Below are 17,702 nucleotides of genomic sequence, written 5' to 3'. Positions count from 1 at the left end.
AGGTATCCTGTGAGGATGCCCACTTTTTAAAGAATTTTTTTTTTTTGACAGACCGTAAAAGTCTTTTTTCAGTCCATATACAGCTTGAAAATTGCATCTGATTAAGGGGACTCAGATTATTTTCACATCTTCCTTGAGCGAGGGGGTGAAGGTGTTTGTTGATCTATATGGTTTGTATGAATGGTAAAGGTGGTTCTTGATCACGACACAGTAAAAAAATTGCATTGCCTTAAGAGGACTTAAAATAATAGAAAATAAATCACTTTTCATCTGAGTGAGGAGGTGAAAAGGCTTCTGGTTTTCAGAGTTTTAGGGATGCTAAAGGTGGTTTTCAGTGTGTATATATAGTGACCAGTCTAAGTCATTTCAATTTGTAGCATGTCTGAAGGTCCATATCTAGTGGCACGGAATGGTCTTTGCGAGAATTTGCAAGCATGTGAGCAATGCGTTTTTTTTTCCAAGCACAAGCAGTGATCACACTTGTCTTGCAAACAGCAAGCACTTTAGAAAATTCAAATGGCGAGCATCAAGCACTTCGTAAATTTTCCGCTAGCAGGAATCTCTCTTTTGTTAAGAGGAAACGTTTTGTGCCAAGTAATCTGGCTGACACCTCCAAAACAGGACAATTGGTACATTTACTCTTCAACCAATCCCAGCAGCTTACAGCCAATGACGCCTTGTTTGGTGCCAAATTACGTCACATAGCTTCACAAGAGTCAGTGAGCTTCAGGGGGTGGATGCTTAAGGAGATCTAATTAAAAGCTTTTCCTTTCTAACCTGACATTGTGAACACACCACAAGAAGGAGCTAAAAGTTACAAGAATTTGGAGTGTTGGGACAAAGAAGGTTTTTTGGTTATGTAATTCTTAGGAAATGTAAACAATGCAGCATTAACTAGTCTGACAAGGATTTTGACTTTCGGTTTCAATGATTGGCAAACTGGTTTCCCGCTGATTGACTGAAAAAGATTCAATGCAATGAAGCTTTATTGCGTTCGTAGAACGCAGTCCTAATGCAGACTTAAGTCAAGTTTCATGGGACGGTGGATCTTGGATCTTGGATCTTGCGACACTGATTTGGCCGCCCCGCAGCAGGGGCAAAAACGAATGACATCATCACCAAACAATGTGCTGCACATTTCATGTCCATGTGCATTTCGTGTCCATCTGCAACATCATTCTTGTTCTCTTTTGTGGCTTCTTTCGTTGTTTTCAATGTTTTGGAGTCTTCTTTGAACTGGTTTTTCACTCTGATTGCATTTGACAAAGAAGGGAATGCAGTCCCAATGCAGACTAGAGTGATATTTTGGCCGGGTGAAAACAAATTAGCACGTGTAAACAAGATGATTTGCTTTTTAGATTGTTCCCGATCACTTGTTTGTTGTTTTGATTCTGGACCGCGAGTGGCCTCTTTTGTCAGGATGCGACACAACATGCTTTCGTTACATAACTGGGACAACAATTCTTTATTCTGTTCATGACCACGACTTTAAATCGTCTCGGCTATGGGATGTTAACTGTGAAAACAGCTATATTTCATTGGCTATATTTTGAGTACATTAAACAAATTTTGTTGACTTTAATTACTTAGTTCTAGTGGCCAAAAATATTTCAGTGTTCAATGAAGCTCAAAATTAAATCAATGGAAGAGTACTCTGAAGCCAAGATCTATAAGAGCAAGCCAGAACTAAGGAACAGCAATGTACAGTACCACCTGAAAGTATTCACCCATTTCCTGCATTCTCACCGCAGGGCCTCAACGCATCACTGATGCGGTAATGACATGGTATTCCCGCACTCGACCTCGTCTTTACCTAGGTAAACCCAAGGACGGTATTCGTCCTGCCACGGCAACGTTTGGACGAGGTATTACCTCGGTAAAGAAGACACGTCAGGTTTGGATAGCATTTTGTTTTCTGTTTCTTCGCGACAAAGCGTGCTTGAATGCTCAGTCTTGAATCTCCGCATTTTCAACGCAAAAAAGCATTTGATAAAGCCAATCATCCATGTCAGTTACAAGATTGATAACACAAAAAAAAATTGGTAGCTGCATTGTATGAACTTCACCAAAAATATCTGTAACTTGGTAAAATATACAGGTAATGTCTCAGTTCTTAAACACTGTGTTTCAAAAGCACTCCATTTTGCCAAGAAGAACGTGACAGAGCATGTGTTTGCTATCTGATTTTATGTCCACGCATCATGCAAATGTTACATCTGTTTGTAAAACATGTCTGTAAAACTTTAGCTGTTCACAAAGATGATGATTTCAACAACAGACAGCTATTTAAGTTAATCACCTGCGTAGAAAACGAATGCACTCATAATCTTCGATTACTACTAGTTTAGAGGTTTCTAGAATCTAACCAATTGAAGCCATACATATTTGACAAGCTCTGAAGGCCAAATAGTTATACAGAGGATATTACACAGTGGGAAGAAGATATGAATTTTAAGTTTGAGTGGCAAGAACTACATCTCACTCGTTCCATGCGCTCACCCGTGAGATATTGTTTTTGTCACAGGAACATAAAATTCATATCTTCAAGCTAACATGTAATGTTCTTTTTATCATATAGACATGCTGATGACACCGTTTTTGACGATTTTCCGAAGATTTCCGAAGATTTTCCAAAATTGTTCCGAAGGGCAGATGAACATTTCTGAGCATTTTCCAAACATTTCGGAACATTTTCCGAACATTACCAAAGATTGCCAAAGATGACCAAAGAAGATACGAAGATGTTTCGATCATACACCAACAAATTTAAGCGTAGTTAAAGGAACAGAAGAGAAATGTTATCAAACATGATATCTTCACATGTGAGGATATCATATCGTTTTTATCAATTTGTTACAAGTCAGTTTAAAACTGATTTTTATATAATAAAGCAATATTCTACATGTCTTCATGTCTAGATTACTTGCTACCTTTGCAGGTGCCTTTCACAAAGAATTCTTGCATGCGTCAGTTACAATAAAACGTCAACAAAATGAGGAAAACCTGTTTCCAGAAAGATTTGCGCATGTTTCCCCAATGTTTACCAGTTTTGCCATATGGGAATCAAGCACATTTTAATGAGAATGCAAGCATGCAAGCAATTGCAAAAATTTTGCAAGCACAAGTAATTTGAGCAAAGGCCAAATTTTGCGAGAACTTTTAAATTGAATAGGACCATTCCATACTGCTATATCTAGGCACTTCAGTCTGTTAGCCACCTTGTCTTGTCTGACACCAAATGGACAACAACATCTGCAAAGATGACAAGCAGTCAACTAACCATTCTTTGCTTTGCCAAAAATCACCCTGTATCTAATAAAACCTGCAGTGTCAGAATAAACTTGAAAATATGGGAATGGCACACACTGGGGTGACAGCCAAAGACTGTAGTCATTCAAAGAGAGGAAAGACAAGTGCCACCAGGTAAAGTCCAAGTCAAAATGCCTGATGAGGCATATCAGGTGGTCCTTGCACTGAAAGGCCAATGGTAGATTAATCATGCAGGGAAGAAAGGTGCCATTGGAGGAACCACTTGGTAGGCAAGTCAGAGAGTGCCAATTAGTGAGTGACTCAAGATCCTCATGTGTACAGGAATGTTTCTGTGACAAGGAGTCTTGTAACTAAAGGATTTGGTCAGATTTTATTTGGGAGAGGCATGCCTGATGCTGAAGAGCAACAACCTTTGTCCACAACACTGTCAAACATGTTGAAGGACCCTCCAGTCTCTCCGGGTGTAGAGGAATACCCTATTCCTTAATGAATGAAAATAGCTAAATTGTGCTAGCACGTCTGAAAGTGAGACAGACACAAGGAGTGGAAATCTGTACATCATACCATAATTTTCCTTAAGAACCCATTCTGCCAGATCTGCTACTGAGTACAAGATATACTGGGCTGAGGGTAGACCAAATGGAAGGCCCAAGTCATTGAAGTATTTGCCTCTCCACTGCATGCCCAGTAGGTAGTGATGATGACGATGTAAAGGGACAATGCGATAGGCAGTTACCACATGGAAATGGCTGATGAGCAGAGTAAGCAAAGGAGAGGTGGAGAAAGGGCCAGCAACTCATCCCTTAGCTACTTCATTCTGCATTCTGCAAGTAGTCGTGTGTATTACTGAGGTTTGAAGACTACTGGATGGCATATTCTGTCTGCCAGATTTTAAGGAAACAGCAGCTGGATTATCTCGGCAAACAGCTTATCCTGATTGGCACATAACCTGGGCAAACAATGAAGGCTTTGCTGACCATCAGCACCATGATCGAGGTGCTGGTGTCCAGCCATGTAGGAAGCACAAATGATGATAGTGCTGGATTGTGCACAAGGGTTGGCTGGGTAACTGTAAAAACAACTGGAATTTCCACCAAACAATACACGAAGTTGAATCAGGGAACCACTTAATAACCTGTCACCATGCAGCAATTTCAACAGCATTTGGAAGTTGGTGGCTACCTAAGTATAGTACCTGACAGAGAGTAATGAGAAGCCCAGAACAATTTTTCTCAAGAAAAAATTTGTAAAAATTGTGATATGGACGATGCTGTGGTTTCATAGTCTTGAAAATTGAATGCAGCTGCAAGGCTGCCTACAACAACTCAGCAAACAGGTTACAGAACCAAACAACCAGCCCATGCAAGTCAAACCAACAAACAACAGGGGAAAATTGGCCCCCAAAGCTCTCAGCGAACAGAGTGCGCCAAGAAACCTTGAGGCTGCCTCAAAATGCCACACACATGAGAACTACATGTACAGCACAAATGTCAATCAATCAAATTTAACTGACAGCCAGTTATCTTTCTCAGACCCTACCCTTTTTTGTTAACTGTTTTAACCCATTGACTCCCGTGCCGCTCGTAACCACCCATGCGAAAAACCTCTCCAATTTCCTGTGCCGCCCGTAACCGCCCGAAATAAAGCACCTGGGGACAATAGCCTTCCCTACCCTCCCTGAGGACTTTTTGGTTCTCTTATTGTTCAATTGCTCTTGAGGACAAATAAACCAATCAGAATTGACTTACTGAGCATATTTTTAGAAGACTTATGGGGTCCTAGAAAGACGGTTTTTCTTCTTAAAATCGTGTGCTCGTAAAGTGCAGGTTATCATGGCGTGCTGTGAGCCAAATGTAAAAACTTCAGAGGTCTTGTTTTCATTCCTAACAAGGTGAAATTACTACTTTGGGATTTAAAATAGAAAAGAAAAATACAAATTAATGTTCAGGTGGCCTCAGAATGGAAGATCAAGGAGTACAGAGTCCTCAAACCTTTCTGGTGAAGAATTTTTCCTTCCTTCAACCGCCGCGAAAACATGACGATCGGTCTGCTTTCAAGTGAGTTTTGAACACAGATCACAGACTTAAAGCAGCTTCCTGGACTTAAGAAACAAAAATGTTTAATGTCTATTATCACTTCAAAGTTGAATTCAACTTTTGGAACGATCGGTAAAGCCAAGGCTGATAAAATGACTCCAAAAGTTGTAGGGAGAAACTCAGAGATTTCGCTTTAACATGAAGAAGTAATTTGAACATGCTGTCGTGCAGCGAAGCACGTCTGCAAAATTTTCAACCTTTTTTTTGCTTTAAAATAGGTTTCTTCACCTCAGCTTGAATGAAAATTTATTGTCATTGAACTTCCTTTCGCATTTCTTTTATCTAGAGTCCTGTTTTGGGGAATTTTAGGTTTTAAAAGTGACCAGTATTTTTGCACACTAGCTGGATTTCTGTGATGTTTAATTTACGGCGACCTCTGCGGTTTGTTTGATTAGTTTATTTGCTTCATTGAAATATATTTTTTCAAGGCTTACTCAGCTATTACAGAACTACCAAGAAAAGAACTAAGTGGCTTCTAATTTAGCACAGTTGAAATACGATTGATCTCAAAATAATTAGCTTGTTTTTGTTGTCTTTTTGACTTACAACTCTTCCTTTCACAGCACTGCAATATTTCATCGTGCAGCAAAGAAATTATTTGATTTCTTGCTTTCAAATTGGTTTTTACATGTGCCTTTCGCGTTTAATTTCCGTTGTTTTCTCAAGTGTTAGCTGTTATAGTACAAGAATGGAAATTCTGTTGTATTTGGTTTCAATTTGTTCTCCGAAGTGAATAATAACTCATTTTCGCATATTCAATTTTCTCGGAGCTGTCGGGCATTTTGTAGCGCAGCAAAGAAATAATGTAATTTCTTGTTTTCTTATCAGTTTTAAACATCAAGTTGACTTCTTTTTGTCGATATTTTTTTAATATTTTGGCCCTTCATTTATTCAACTTAAAATAAACAAAGTCTTGAAGCCTAATCTTGTGTGTGTGGTTACTGCGCATCTGGTTTATTTTTAGCGCTCGTGCTCGCTCTCAAATGTCCAAAAATTGCCCGGGAATTTAGGGGTGGGTCGCATGCAAATCATTAAGGAGTCAATGGGTTAAACTACATTTAAAGGAATTAAACTCCCAATGGAAAATATGTGATCTTTAGGGAGCAAGAAACGGGGTAAGGATATTTTATAAATAATACTCATTTTGAAATCTAGCATTATATTATATGAAAACAAATAAAACTGATTCCTACCATTCAGTAAATTCTTCATAATTTATCCCAGATTCATATTAAACTAATGAATATATACATAGGAAAGCAACTGTAACATTTGTAATTAGTAAATTATACACTGCCACAAACTTCTAAGCTCACCTTCAGTCCCAGAAGGGTGACAATTTGCTTTCAAGTCTTGTTTTCCCCCTGAAAAACAAAGAAGTTAAAACTCTCTCTTCCATTCCCAAATATATCATTAACAGGTAAAATAACAGTTATTATGAGTTAACTTAAGATTTAAAATGGAAATGTGTTTAGCTGAAAGACAAAATTGAGCCAAACATAGGCAAAATGAAAACAGTTGTTATTAAAGAGCTAAGTAAATCCTTGCAGGTTGTATTGTTGTCATTTCTTGATTACTGATGGCATACCATCCTCCAACATATAAGTAAATCAGTGAAATCACTAACACTAAAGAAACACAAATTCTCAAATGAAATGATTGTTCCATTAATAACTACCAATTGGTATTTCCAGGCCTGTGTCGCCAATAACATAGAATGCTTTTAATAACTGTGGAGACATTTCGAATCTGGCATGTGTTTATGCGTTCAGTTTTACAAAAACTCAAGGTCTGTGTTTCAAAAAATGCAGAAAGGTCAGAAGGGTTTTTTCCAACTGTGAAGACATCTCACATCTGGCAAAATGGTACAGCTTGTTTGCAGTTGGTTCAAAGAATATGCCTTCCAAAACAATTGTCAATAGTCAATTTTTTTGTTGTCAATGACTATGTTTGCATGATTTATCCAAGACTGTTGACAGTGCAAATAAAGTAAATTATAATTCCAGTAGTTGATAGTGAGTCTACAATATATTTGATACCTTGACTGAAAATGTGATCCAGAGCCCTTTCTGTGTCAAAGTTACTTTGTATAATTGCTGTGACAGCTGTGGGTTCATGCAAGCTCTCACCAAGAATAGAATGCAGTTGATCCAGACAAGATAACAGCTTGGCTGAAATTACATTGTAAAAAAAGATAAGGACCATGGGAAAGCCTACATGTAAAGGCCCGTATGGCCATGCTAAACTTCTCCCCCCCTGGATGGGATGCTAGTCCTCTGCAATTGTTTACCTCAGATAGTTAGTTAACTTACCATTAATGGGTATGGTGAGTGGCAGAAAGTTTGGTTGGCTAATAATATTTTGGACCATTTTGAGTTCAAAGAACTATGAAAGAAAAACATTTTACTTATAAATAAATGTGAAATCAAGCCTAATTTTACTTTGACAATGCGACCAATAGCTTTGTTTATTGGAACTTCAGTGGAACTGTTCACAGCAAGATGCTGTAAGCAAGAGGGATAGCACATACAAGATCCTATGGCAAAATACCTGGCTCTGAAACCTGCCATGAAGAGCTAATGTCTCAAGTCTTAGGTGAACTCATTAAAAAGTTGCCATCATTAACAAAACATAAAAAAATTTAAGGAACATAAACTTGTACATTGGTAATAACAGCCATGATGAGGACAGGTCCTTCCCAAATTTGTACTTTGTTGTTGTCCTTCTCTGCAAGGGTTTCAATTTATTTTATCCAGGTGGGTAGGATGGCCCAGAGGGCATGGCATGTCCATCCCCCACTGCCCCCCTTGGAAAATTTTGAAATTCTGCACTCTCAGACATGCATAATTCCCTGCATTCTGAGGCAAATTTAGGGTCACTCTGCAGCACTTAACTACTGAGTACAATGTAGCATGAATTCCAGTTACACTTAATTCAAAGTTGCAAAGTAGTTTATCTTATTCAATCAGACATGCTACAGGCAGCTCAGGTATATTGTGCTTAGCTATTTCTACCTGCTACTCAGTTTTGTTGAAACCCATGTGGAGATTCTCTTTAAAAAAAGTATTAACCTAACAGACTCTAAGACCATACAGTGTGGTACAGATAACTTCTGAATCAAACTACCACTTTCTTAAAAAACAACCATCAACCATCCTTCTTTCCTCTCTCCCTCATTCACAGTGCTATTATCAACACATGATGGTACAAGAGGTATTCATAACACCATATGCAATTCATAGAGTTACCAAAAAAGTACATTAAATTTATGCAAACCTTCACTAATTGGATCTAACTGAGGTCTTCTGTAATCCTGAGAAACAGAAAGAGGTTCTTCCTCGGACTCCTCATCTTCTTCCTCTACACTAGCGAACCTGCCAGCCATATAGGCAGAGAGACTTGAATCCCGACTGTTGCTACGTCTGAACATAAACTCCTCAGCTACAAGAAATGCAAAATCATGTAAAAACAAGAAGCTTATAAAATAAGGCAGCTTAAAAGCTGCACATTAAGTAATTTAAAGTGAATTTTTGCTCATAAAAATAGTAGAAGATTAAGAAGTTCAAATTGTGATAAATAGAGTGTGTGAGTGTGGTTTTTGGGGTTATTGTTGTAATAAATGTTTAAGGTGATTCCTCAGTATTGCATTGCGATCACGATTTTCACATTATTAGCATGTGCACAAACACAACATAAGACATGACCTTAAGTGTGTTATAATGAGGCAAAATTTTGACCCAATATGGTCTAAGCTGTCCTAGGCAACCACCTCCCATAAGCAACCATCTAGGCTTGACATTTTTGGTGGTCATTTACGGGAGGTTCAGCTGTATTGACCAAAAAAGTTACAGAAAGGTTGTTAGCAAATGGTACGTCCTGTTGAATGCTTCTTCTTTTTCTTCTTCTTTTTTTTTGTTCGTTGAATGCTTCTGCTCAAATGTTCAGTATAAACGATATCAACAGTTGACTATAGAATGAAGGTCAGTGAATGTGTTACGAAAAATTGTCTAGGTCTAGTTCCAGAACAATCTAGAACCGGAAGTCATTCACCCGTGACCAATTTGTATAAGAACATTCCAGAACATTCTAATCCTTATGTAATTTCTCAGATTAGAAAATGTGTCAAACTACTTAATTTAGTTCCAAATAGAAGTTTCTAGAACTTTAAGCCTCATGTATATTAGAGCGAGAGGTTCTGCTGTAAAAGAGATTTATTCACATTTGAAGAAGCTTAGTGCTGTAAATTCATGAAGTTACCTTACAGAAATAAATTAGTTTGTTGCTGTTACCAGCGATCCTGAGTTCTGTCTGGAAACAACCCTGCTCTTCAACGATACTTGTAACAGAATGTAGCCCAGGACCCGGGGGGGGGGGGGGGGGGGGCACAACCATATATGGGCTATATAGGTATGTGCCGCTGTGAAGGGTATGGTTTTCAAGCAGTTTACTCTAGGATACGGTATATAAATCAGAGCGTTTGGGTCTAGAATAGGGTATCATTTTTCGCAAAACTGACTGGCTGGTGGAAGAGTTTATCTAGAGTAAGGAAACCAGGAATTGCCACTCAAAATATAAAAAATCAAATTGGCAAGTTTAAATTTACGCAAATCAGCCTCAACAGTGTCGATAGATGGGGGGATTTGGGGAGTTTACTCTAGTATAGGTTAGCAAAATTCAGCTGAACTAGCTCTGGTATAGGCTAAGGGTTCCAGGGTCCCAGTGGCACATCCCCACCCAGAAATTCCCAAAGTACCCCTCCCCCCCCCCCCCCCACCGGGCCCAGGACAGGAATTCAAGAAGTTACAAAACAGTAGAACACAATAACTGTCCTAACCAGTTGTTGGTGATACAGCCATGTCATGGTCTTCCACTGAATGTCCATAAACATCATCAGACATGTCTGAAATTCAAAAAAAAAATTATCAACTGATAAAGATCATTTTTATAGTACTTTTCCAGTCATCACCTACTATTCCTTCACATTGATTGTAATGGATAAACAAATGTCTGCAAATAATTCAGTTTGCTTCTAATTTCACTTAACTCCTTTTCATGCCTTTTGCAAACAGGTTTGCTAAATCATACACCTACTTGCCTATTCTTGTACTTACATGCTAATTATATCCCATAAACAGATGTTGTACTGGAAATTTAAAAATCCAAGTAATAGTCACAAATTTCACTCTCTACAATCATCTTAGCAACCTCTTGGGAAATACTTCATCAAGTTCAAAAGGTCATGTCTGAGAGGTTTCAATCCAGTTTGTTAGAGTATCATTGAAAGGTATGTAATGCACTTTGTTTCCACATGCATGGACACACTCTCCTCTCCCTCCATCCTCCTTATAGTCCTTCCCTCTTTCCACTTTACCTACCAAAACTGTTGAGAAAATCTAAAGCACATACATACATGTATGTATGTATATTTTTGCTTATTTTGTTCGACAGGGTAATTTACCAACGAAGGTATGAACTATGTATCTGATATAGTGGAGTAATTCCAAATCAACTGTTCGCAAACTCTAACTAGATTATTCCAAGCAGCACCACGTGATAAGTTTGCAAGCTTAGATCGTCATGTTAACCTTTCATAGAAAGCTTAAAACAAAAGAAAATAAACAAAATAAGACTCGACAAGGCCACCCGGTTGAGGCCGCGTAGAACTCGCGTAAAACTTTAGACCATTACTTTTGATTGCCCTGTTCATACATGCACCAGTTGCTTTAAATATCGCAAACAACATCAATGAAATGTTTTGTATAAAATATGTGGAAGCTTTAGTTCAAATCTGAAATAGCTTATCTTCTCATAAAAGTCTAAATATTCATGAATATTGTAATATTAAGGAACGTTCACTGTACCGTCTTCATAAGCATAATTCCTGTAATTTCTATGCCTTGCCATTTTACCGATCTCTTCTAGTGAATTAAATATCGGTGGTCTTTTAAGTGATAAAGTTGTGGAGAGCCGAAAGGCCTTCCTGAAATCCAGGAAGCCATGTTGGATTTGCAAAAGTGAACCTCGATTTCGGTCCGATTTGAACTGAACCAACAGGAACCCAGACCCTCTCTGCAGATGACGAATTCCAGATGGCATTTTTTCCCAAATTTTCGAAAATGAGGACAATCTAGAGATATAAACCGAAATTTTTGAAACTCTTTTGCAGGAAATTTTCCGTTCCACTAGATTTCGATGCGTGAATTTTCATAAGTTTGGATTGAAAGGTTTCTATTCCGGAAATTCCACAATCAACAGTTTTCCTCAAGTTTCATGAAATGACACTACGGCAATATAATTGAGCCTGGCTGAGCACTGTCGAGTCAGTGATATTAAGGCTAACTTGAACGCTATTTAGGCTAACCGTAGCGCCATTTCATCATTAAACACGCCCAGTTTTGATCGAATGGAAGGCGCTCCTAAAGGCGCCCCTAGTTTTTTTGACTGCGTGCTTTCTAATAAAGACGAAAGCTTTGGTATCTCGGAGATAGGACACCCAAAGGTTTTAGAGAACATAAGAAACGTGACAATTTATTGTTTGCAAAGAATGGAAATTTTTTTTTCTTACTTTTAAGGTATTCAGGGAACTGTTTCGATACATTGAGGAACATTTACTCTCCACGGATTGTAAACCATTTAACACCATTTGTTAACGTTTAGCTGCACATGGTCATGAAAATGGGGGAATTTTTGAGATAGACAAGAAAAGGTAGAGGAATCAAGATATCAGTTACCAATGGCGGTTCATCTTGTTGGAAAGCACATAGTTTAGCTAACTAGAGTGACAACAGGTTGGTATTCGGTGACAGTGGGACTGTTGAGTCCCAGTGATAATTAAGCATTGGCAGGAGCCAATTGGGTTTGTCAAGGGTTCCCAGATGGTAGCAAACCCCAATTTTTTCAACATGCATACATACTCTATTTGATAAATACCAGTAGGTGATTACAAGAATGGCAGGCGAAAGATGATAATTTGATTAAAGGTTGAGCAGAACGCTTGAAGAGTCGAGAAGGGCAGTGCTTAACACCATACGCTCATACTTTATTAGTTCCAGTCCACCCCCCCTCCCTCCCCCCCCCCCCCAAGCACCGCTGCCAAAAAAGAATATTGCAAGCTTACTAGAGAACAAGTCTGTGAGATGAGAAACTAGAGTTATTTCGGTATGGACAGAGTGTTCTGCAAAAAAGTGTCCGTAATGTGAGAACCAAACTCTCCATATTGACTTACACACAGTGGGACCTCTAGATATTCAACCAATTGATTTATAGATCGTTTTCACGTGACGTCATCACTTTCGAAAATCCAAAACTAAAGAGCCACCAAAGTTTTTATCGTCATCAGGCATAAGAGGCGGTAAATTTATATCTGTTTACAATTTTACAGCTCAATAGCGTGCTTCGTTTGGAATCCAGAGCATTTTGAATTTCAGGATTATGGAGGTGCGTGACACAAGGCTACGATCGAGTTTGTCGAAAAATATATACTTATCTCATGATTTTGAGCCTTTTTAGAAGTTAGAGCATTATGAAAAGTGCTTATGTAAATGCTTGTTTGGTCAGTACTGATAATCAGTCGCCTAGATAGCCAAAATAAGTTCCAGATGTTTACACTATTTTCCGGCCGCCATATTGGTGTACCACGGAGGTACACCAACATGGCGTTTTCATACTGGCTCTGCAAATATCTGCGAAACATTTCGACGAATATCTGAAGTTTGGGGAAACGCACAGGCCTAAAACTTGCAGAAGTGTCTTATTTAGTTATCTTCTATAACATCGTAAGTTCATAGCTTTTTCCACTGGATGGTTTATATTTCATTTTTTTTATTGCGTGACAGTGAAAACGATCTATTGAACTTAGAAACTACGTTACAGCAAAGGCTACATAAAGGACAACAAGAAATTGTACAAAACAGTTCAGTTGGGGGTGACTCAGTGGGCTCAGTTAACAATAAGCTTTTTTCAGGAGAGTGTTGGAGCTGGTATGAAGACCCGAACCTGAAAGCTTATAAAACATTTACTCAAGATCCCTTTAATCCAATACGTTTTGTAGAGGACTAGTGATCACTAGTGTATTGAGATGAACTATAAAATGCGTTGGAATACAATGTTTATCACGGCTATTTGTGTTATATTCTTTAAGATAAGGTTTCTTCTCGATGGCGTATGACGGGACGACACTGTTTATCACCGCTGTTTATGTTATGTTCTTAATCAAGCTACAATAGAGATTCCAGAAGTTGTCGAAGACGAAGACTCAGAGTCGTAGCAGTCATCCAGAAGAAGCTTTAGAACGTGTTTTGGGACTGGATGACTATGTATATTATAAGTAGAAACGAAAATTGCTTCGAATCATGTGAACATGTAAAATAATTTCTAGGAACAAGGGAACCTGACGAAAATGAAAATCGGGGAAAAGTTGAGTTTATTGTTTAGCTGCACAAGAGAAACACATTCCGATATCTTATAGACTTTATAATACCAAAAATGAATACGAAGAGCATAACTTTTCGTGTTTCCGTTTAATTTGGCAGAGTTGTGTTATGTAGACAGAGGGAAAACAACTCCCAGTATTGGACCGGGCACTGTCCCGAAATCTCCCGCTCAACGACTCTGGAAAATTTTCTGGTACGTAGTTTTCTGACTAACTTCTCTAAAAAAAGAGCTGCTTTCAAATAAGATTCCTTTTCTTTTTCTTCCAACTCTCTTTCCATTCTGTTTTGTTTAACATCAGACGTGAGAATACTCCTTGTCTGTTACTAATCAGAATTGCGTGCTTGAAGTTTGCGATGTTTTTCCAGTCCGTGATCGCGGCATATTTTCTTGTAAATCTCTTACTAACCAAGCCCTGGTATAATTATGGACTTTGATCCGTTCTGTCAAGACCTCGGACCGCTATTTAGGCTTTTGTACATTATGCTTTTATTTCCTCACCTTAATGCTCCATTTTTTCCACTAAAATGCTCGGGTTCCCCCCACCCCCACCCCCCCTCCACAAAAAAAGTCACTGAAATGCTCGGTTAATGCTCATACATAGGGTTTTTTAAATTTTAATAATTTTAACTTTTCAACACGATTAACAGTTCAGAGTGCTTAACAAAAACGTATACTGAGTATAACAAGTTAACAACAACGACTATGGATGGCTAAGGATGGAGAAGATTGACACGAATTACAAACGACGAATTTGAAAAACTTTTCAATATGCGCAAACCGTGACTGAGCCTCTTTAAGACACCAAAAGATAATTCTCTAAATGATCTGTTATTCTGTTAATCCTTTGTCCCCTTTCAATAATACTTAAGTGAAGAGGCGAAGTTTAGTCTTCATTTTCTCGTAAAAAATAATTTTTATTTCTAATTTTTATTTCTAATTTTGATTGTGGAAAAAAATGTCAATTTTCCGAGAAAATGCCACCAAAATGCTCGAATAATGCTTGATGCTTTTGCCTCACTAAAATGCTCGAAAAAATGCTAGCATAATGTACAAAAGCCTACCGATATTCTCCCGAGAAAAGGTTTCTGATCTGTACTTCCACGGAATGACCCCAGATCGGAACCGAAGTGATCGTGATGATCCCCATTTTATTTCATCCCAATAAATTTTGCAATTGGACTGGCATGTAGGGGCCTTAAAATAACTGCAGGATACTGAAAATAGCCTCCTTGGTCAACAACCCATATATAGCATAAAACCAATTAAAAAGCTGACCGGACGGCTGAAAAGGGTACCTTTAATGCCCAATGTTTCGGTTAAACAGGACTAACCTTCTTCAGGGGCTACACTGAAGCTAAGTAGATATGGATAAAACGGTTACAAAATTTTGAATGATACTTAAGGAAATATTTGACATGAGTGGTTGACAAAAATAGAGAAAAATGAAACGTGTACTAACCTTTCTTAAGAGTTATGAACTTTTCCTGGACTTATCGTTGCAAAATCTGTCCATGCGCTCCCATAGATATCTGCCCGGGCCCTTGGGGAGCTCCCCTGGGGGTTTTTGCTACGCATCCGACAGCGTAGACTGCTTCCGGTTTACAGTCAAACCTGTATATAACGGTCACCCTTGGGAAATAGCCAGGTGACCGTTATATACAGGGTGACCGCTGTACACAGGTTTCCTTTAAACTCCACTGGAAGTCAATAAATAGCATTTTTATGTGCAAATAATCACTCAATTTACGTTTTAATGACAATAATGAGTAACAGCAACGCAACAAACACGATAAAAAAGGCCCATAAAATGTCCGTGGTGTACTTTAAGGGAGGTGCAGTATACTTTGATTTAAGTCTCCAGTGAGTGGCTGCATCGGACTGAAGCTGATAGAAGAGAAATTTTTTGATGCCGAGTACTGTCTATAAAACAGTAGCCTAATACAGTGTAAAGCCGCCGCTGTCAACTTGATAAGTATCGCAGTGCAGTGTTATAATCTGGGAACTATGACGAAAGTGAAAACAGTGTGGTACGGTTGTTACGATTACAGTAGCTAACTATTGTTTGAAAGCGACGGCAGCAGGCATGTGTTGGACGTAGGCGATGAAATGTATTAGCAGTTGTGTTTAGTACTAATATTTGTATTTTTGTGAGACCCCTGCCTTGGTAGCTGCTATTTAACGAGCGGATGAATAAAGCTTGTCATCATTCGTTAATTGTACCCAATTTCGTGATCGTTATATACTGCAGGTAAAAGATAATAAAATTGTGGATTGAGGAAGTCTAAAGGGTGACCGCGTCCGTTATATACAGGTGACCGCTATATACAGGGCCGTTATATACAGGTTTGACTGTAGTATTTCGGCGGCAAACAGTGATTGTTTCACGCCGTTCTTGTGTAACCACGCAATGACACTATCTGCAATAGCTTTTGGCGTTCTTGTCGTGACGCATTGATCTTCTAAAAATTTATGGGGAAATTACTAAGTACTGATTCGTTCCGTTAGACCCACTCTATGTAAAAATTTGAAATAGTACTTACCTCCATTATCTGTCAAAAACGCTAAAGATTCAGCAGAGGCGGCAATCGGGGATTCCTGCGTTCGGGTTGGGGTTCGCGTGGTTTATCAGAAACTGTACATTCTCTAATACTGAGACTTAAGAAAACTCATAGCAAATTTTATTGATAACCGTTTAATTAAGGAAGTTGTTGGTGGTGGCTTTTTTTGCGAGCTTGTTTATATCTTTTGTTGGTTTTGTTTCGATAAATTGTAAGATAAACTCGAATCGATAATTTCGATATTTATCGATAAAATCGATAGCGCTAAGCGAAAAATCGATAATTATCGATTACTCACAACGAAACCTGTTATAGATGTTTATCGATTTTCGATATCACTGACTAAGTTTTATCGATTTTATCGAATGCTATCGATTATCGATTTTATCGAGTGACTACCCCGGGCATATATAGTTTGATTAGGGAACGCTCGTAGTCCGTCACTGGTAAGGCATTCACCTCGTTCGAGGACTAACCGGTCATGGTGTTGTATTCCTGTGCACGACTTTTTACTTTCACAGAGATGGGTCTTTATTAAGGTCAATGAGGGGAAGTAAGACGAACGTTTCACTGCCTATGGGCCAGGGCTAAGCTATTCTCCCATCTATAAAGGTGTCATGTCCAAAATAAATAACGTCATTTCGTGCCATAAATATGCAGCCAAACGTTCCCACTGACTGTACCACGCGTAAGGAGGAGGGGGGGGGGGGATAGTCAGTAAATCGTTGGATAGGGGTGTGCCGCTGGGACAATGAAATCTCTACCCTATACTACACCCTAACCCAACCGTATCCTAAACTACGCACCAACCCCCTACTTTATCTCAGACTAGCTATTTTCAATGCAGAACCTTTATCACTATCTTTATTACTATCGTAATCCAACTTACGCTAACTGAGCCAATATCTTACAAAGTCACAGCTGTTGCAAGAGCAAAAACAACTTTCTTAATAACTTGTACGTGTACATTTACAACCAAAACTGTTTTTCCGACTTTTAACAGAACTTTACAAAGTCGCCAATTTGCCAGGATTTGTAATTCTGTTTTATATGTGAAGTTCTCAGTTACAAGTTTCAATTTCTATTATAGAACCCTGGGTAAAGAACTCTACCCTAGACTAAATCATTTATACACTGGCCACATTCGCGAAAAATTGTACTCTATCCTAGACTTAACTGCCTGAAAACCATACCCTTCACAACGGCAGAAACACAGAGAGTCTGTATATGGGATTGCCCCCTCCCCCCGGATAAGCTGTTTGCACGTTAAAGGCATCATGAGACAATTCTACAAAAAAAGATATATATACGGGACTCAGGATAACTCTGTTTTTAAATTACGCAC

The 17,702-nt window shown here is 38.6% G+C and overlaps 1 protein-coding gene across 2 annotated transcripts in view; it reads right to left on the bottom strand.

Moving 5' to 3' along the window:
* LOC110054675 (HBS1-like protein) overlaps positions 1-11,397 on the bottom strand; it is a 35,150-nt gene extending 23,753 nt beyond the window's left edge. For both annotated transcript variants that reach the window (XM_089279259.1, XM_089279260.1), the window contains exons 1-5: positions 11,228-11,397; positions 10,201-10,266; positions 8,643-8,807; positions 7,406-7,537; positions 6,683-6,730 (exon numbers count right to left, since the gene is read on the bottom strand). In XM_089279259.1, coding sequence (XP_089135385.1) covers positions 6,683-6,730; positions 7,406-7,537; positions 8,643-8,807; positions 10,201-10,266; positions 11,228-11,270 — 454 coding nt within the window. In that variant the 5' untranslated portion in view covers positions 11,271-11,397. The remainder of the gene's footprint in view (positions 1-6,682; positions 6,731-7,405; positions 7,538-8,642; positions 8,808-10,200; positions 10,267-11,227) is intronic.
* Positions 11,398-17,702: the final 6,305 nt, after the last annotated feature.

This window comes from Orbicella faveolata, unplaced genomic scaffold (genome assembly GCF_042242905.1).
Source record: "Orbicella faveolata isolate gen_17 unplaced genomic scaffold, um_ofav_v1 contig_47, whole genome shotgun sequence".
Taxonomy (NCBI): Eukaryota; Metazoa; Cnidaria; class Anthozoa; order Scleractinia; family Merulinidae; genus Orbicella; species Orbicella faveolata.
The sequence above is the reverse complement of the archived record's forward strand: the minus strand, read 5'-3'. Positions and strand labels throughout refer to the sequence as shown.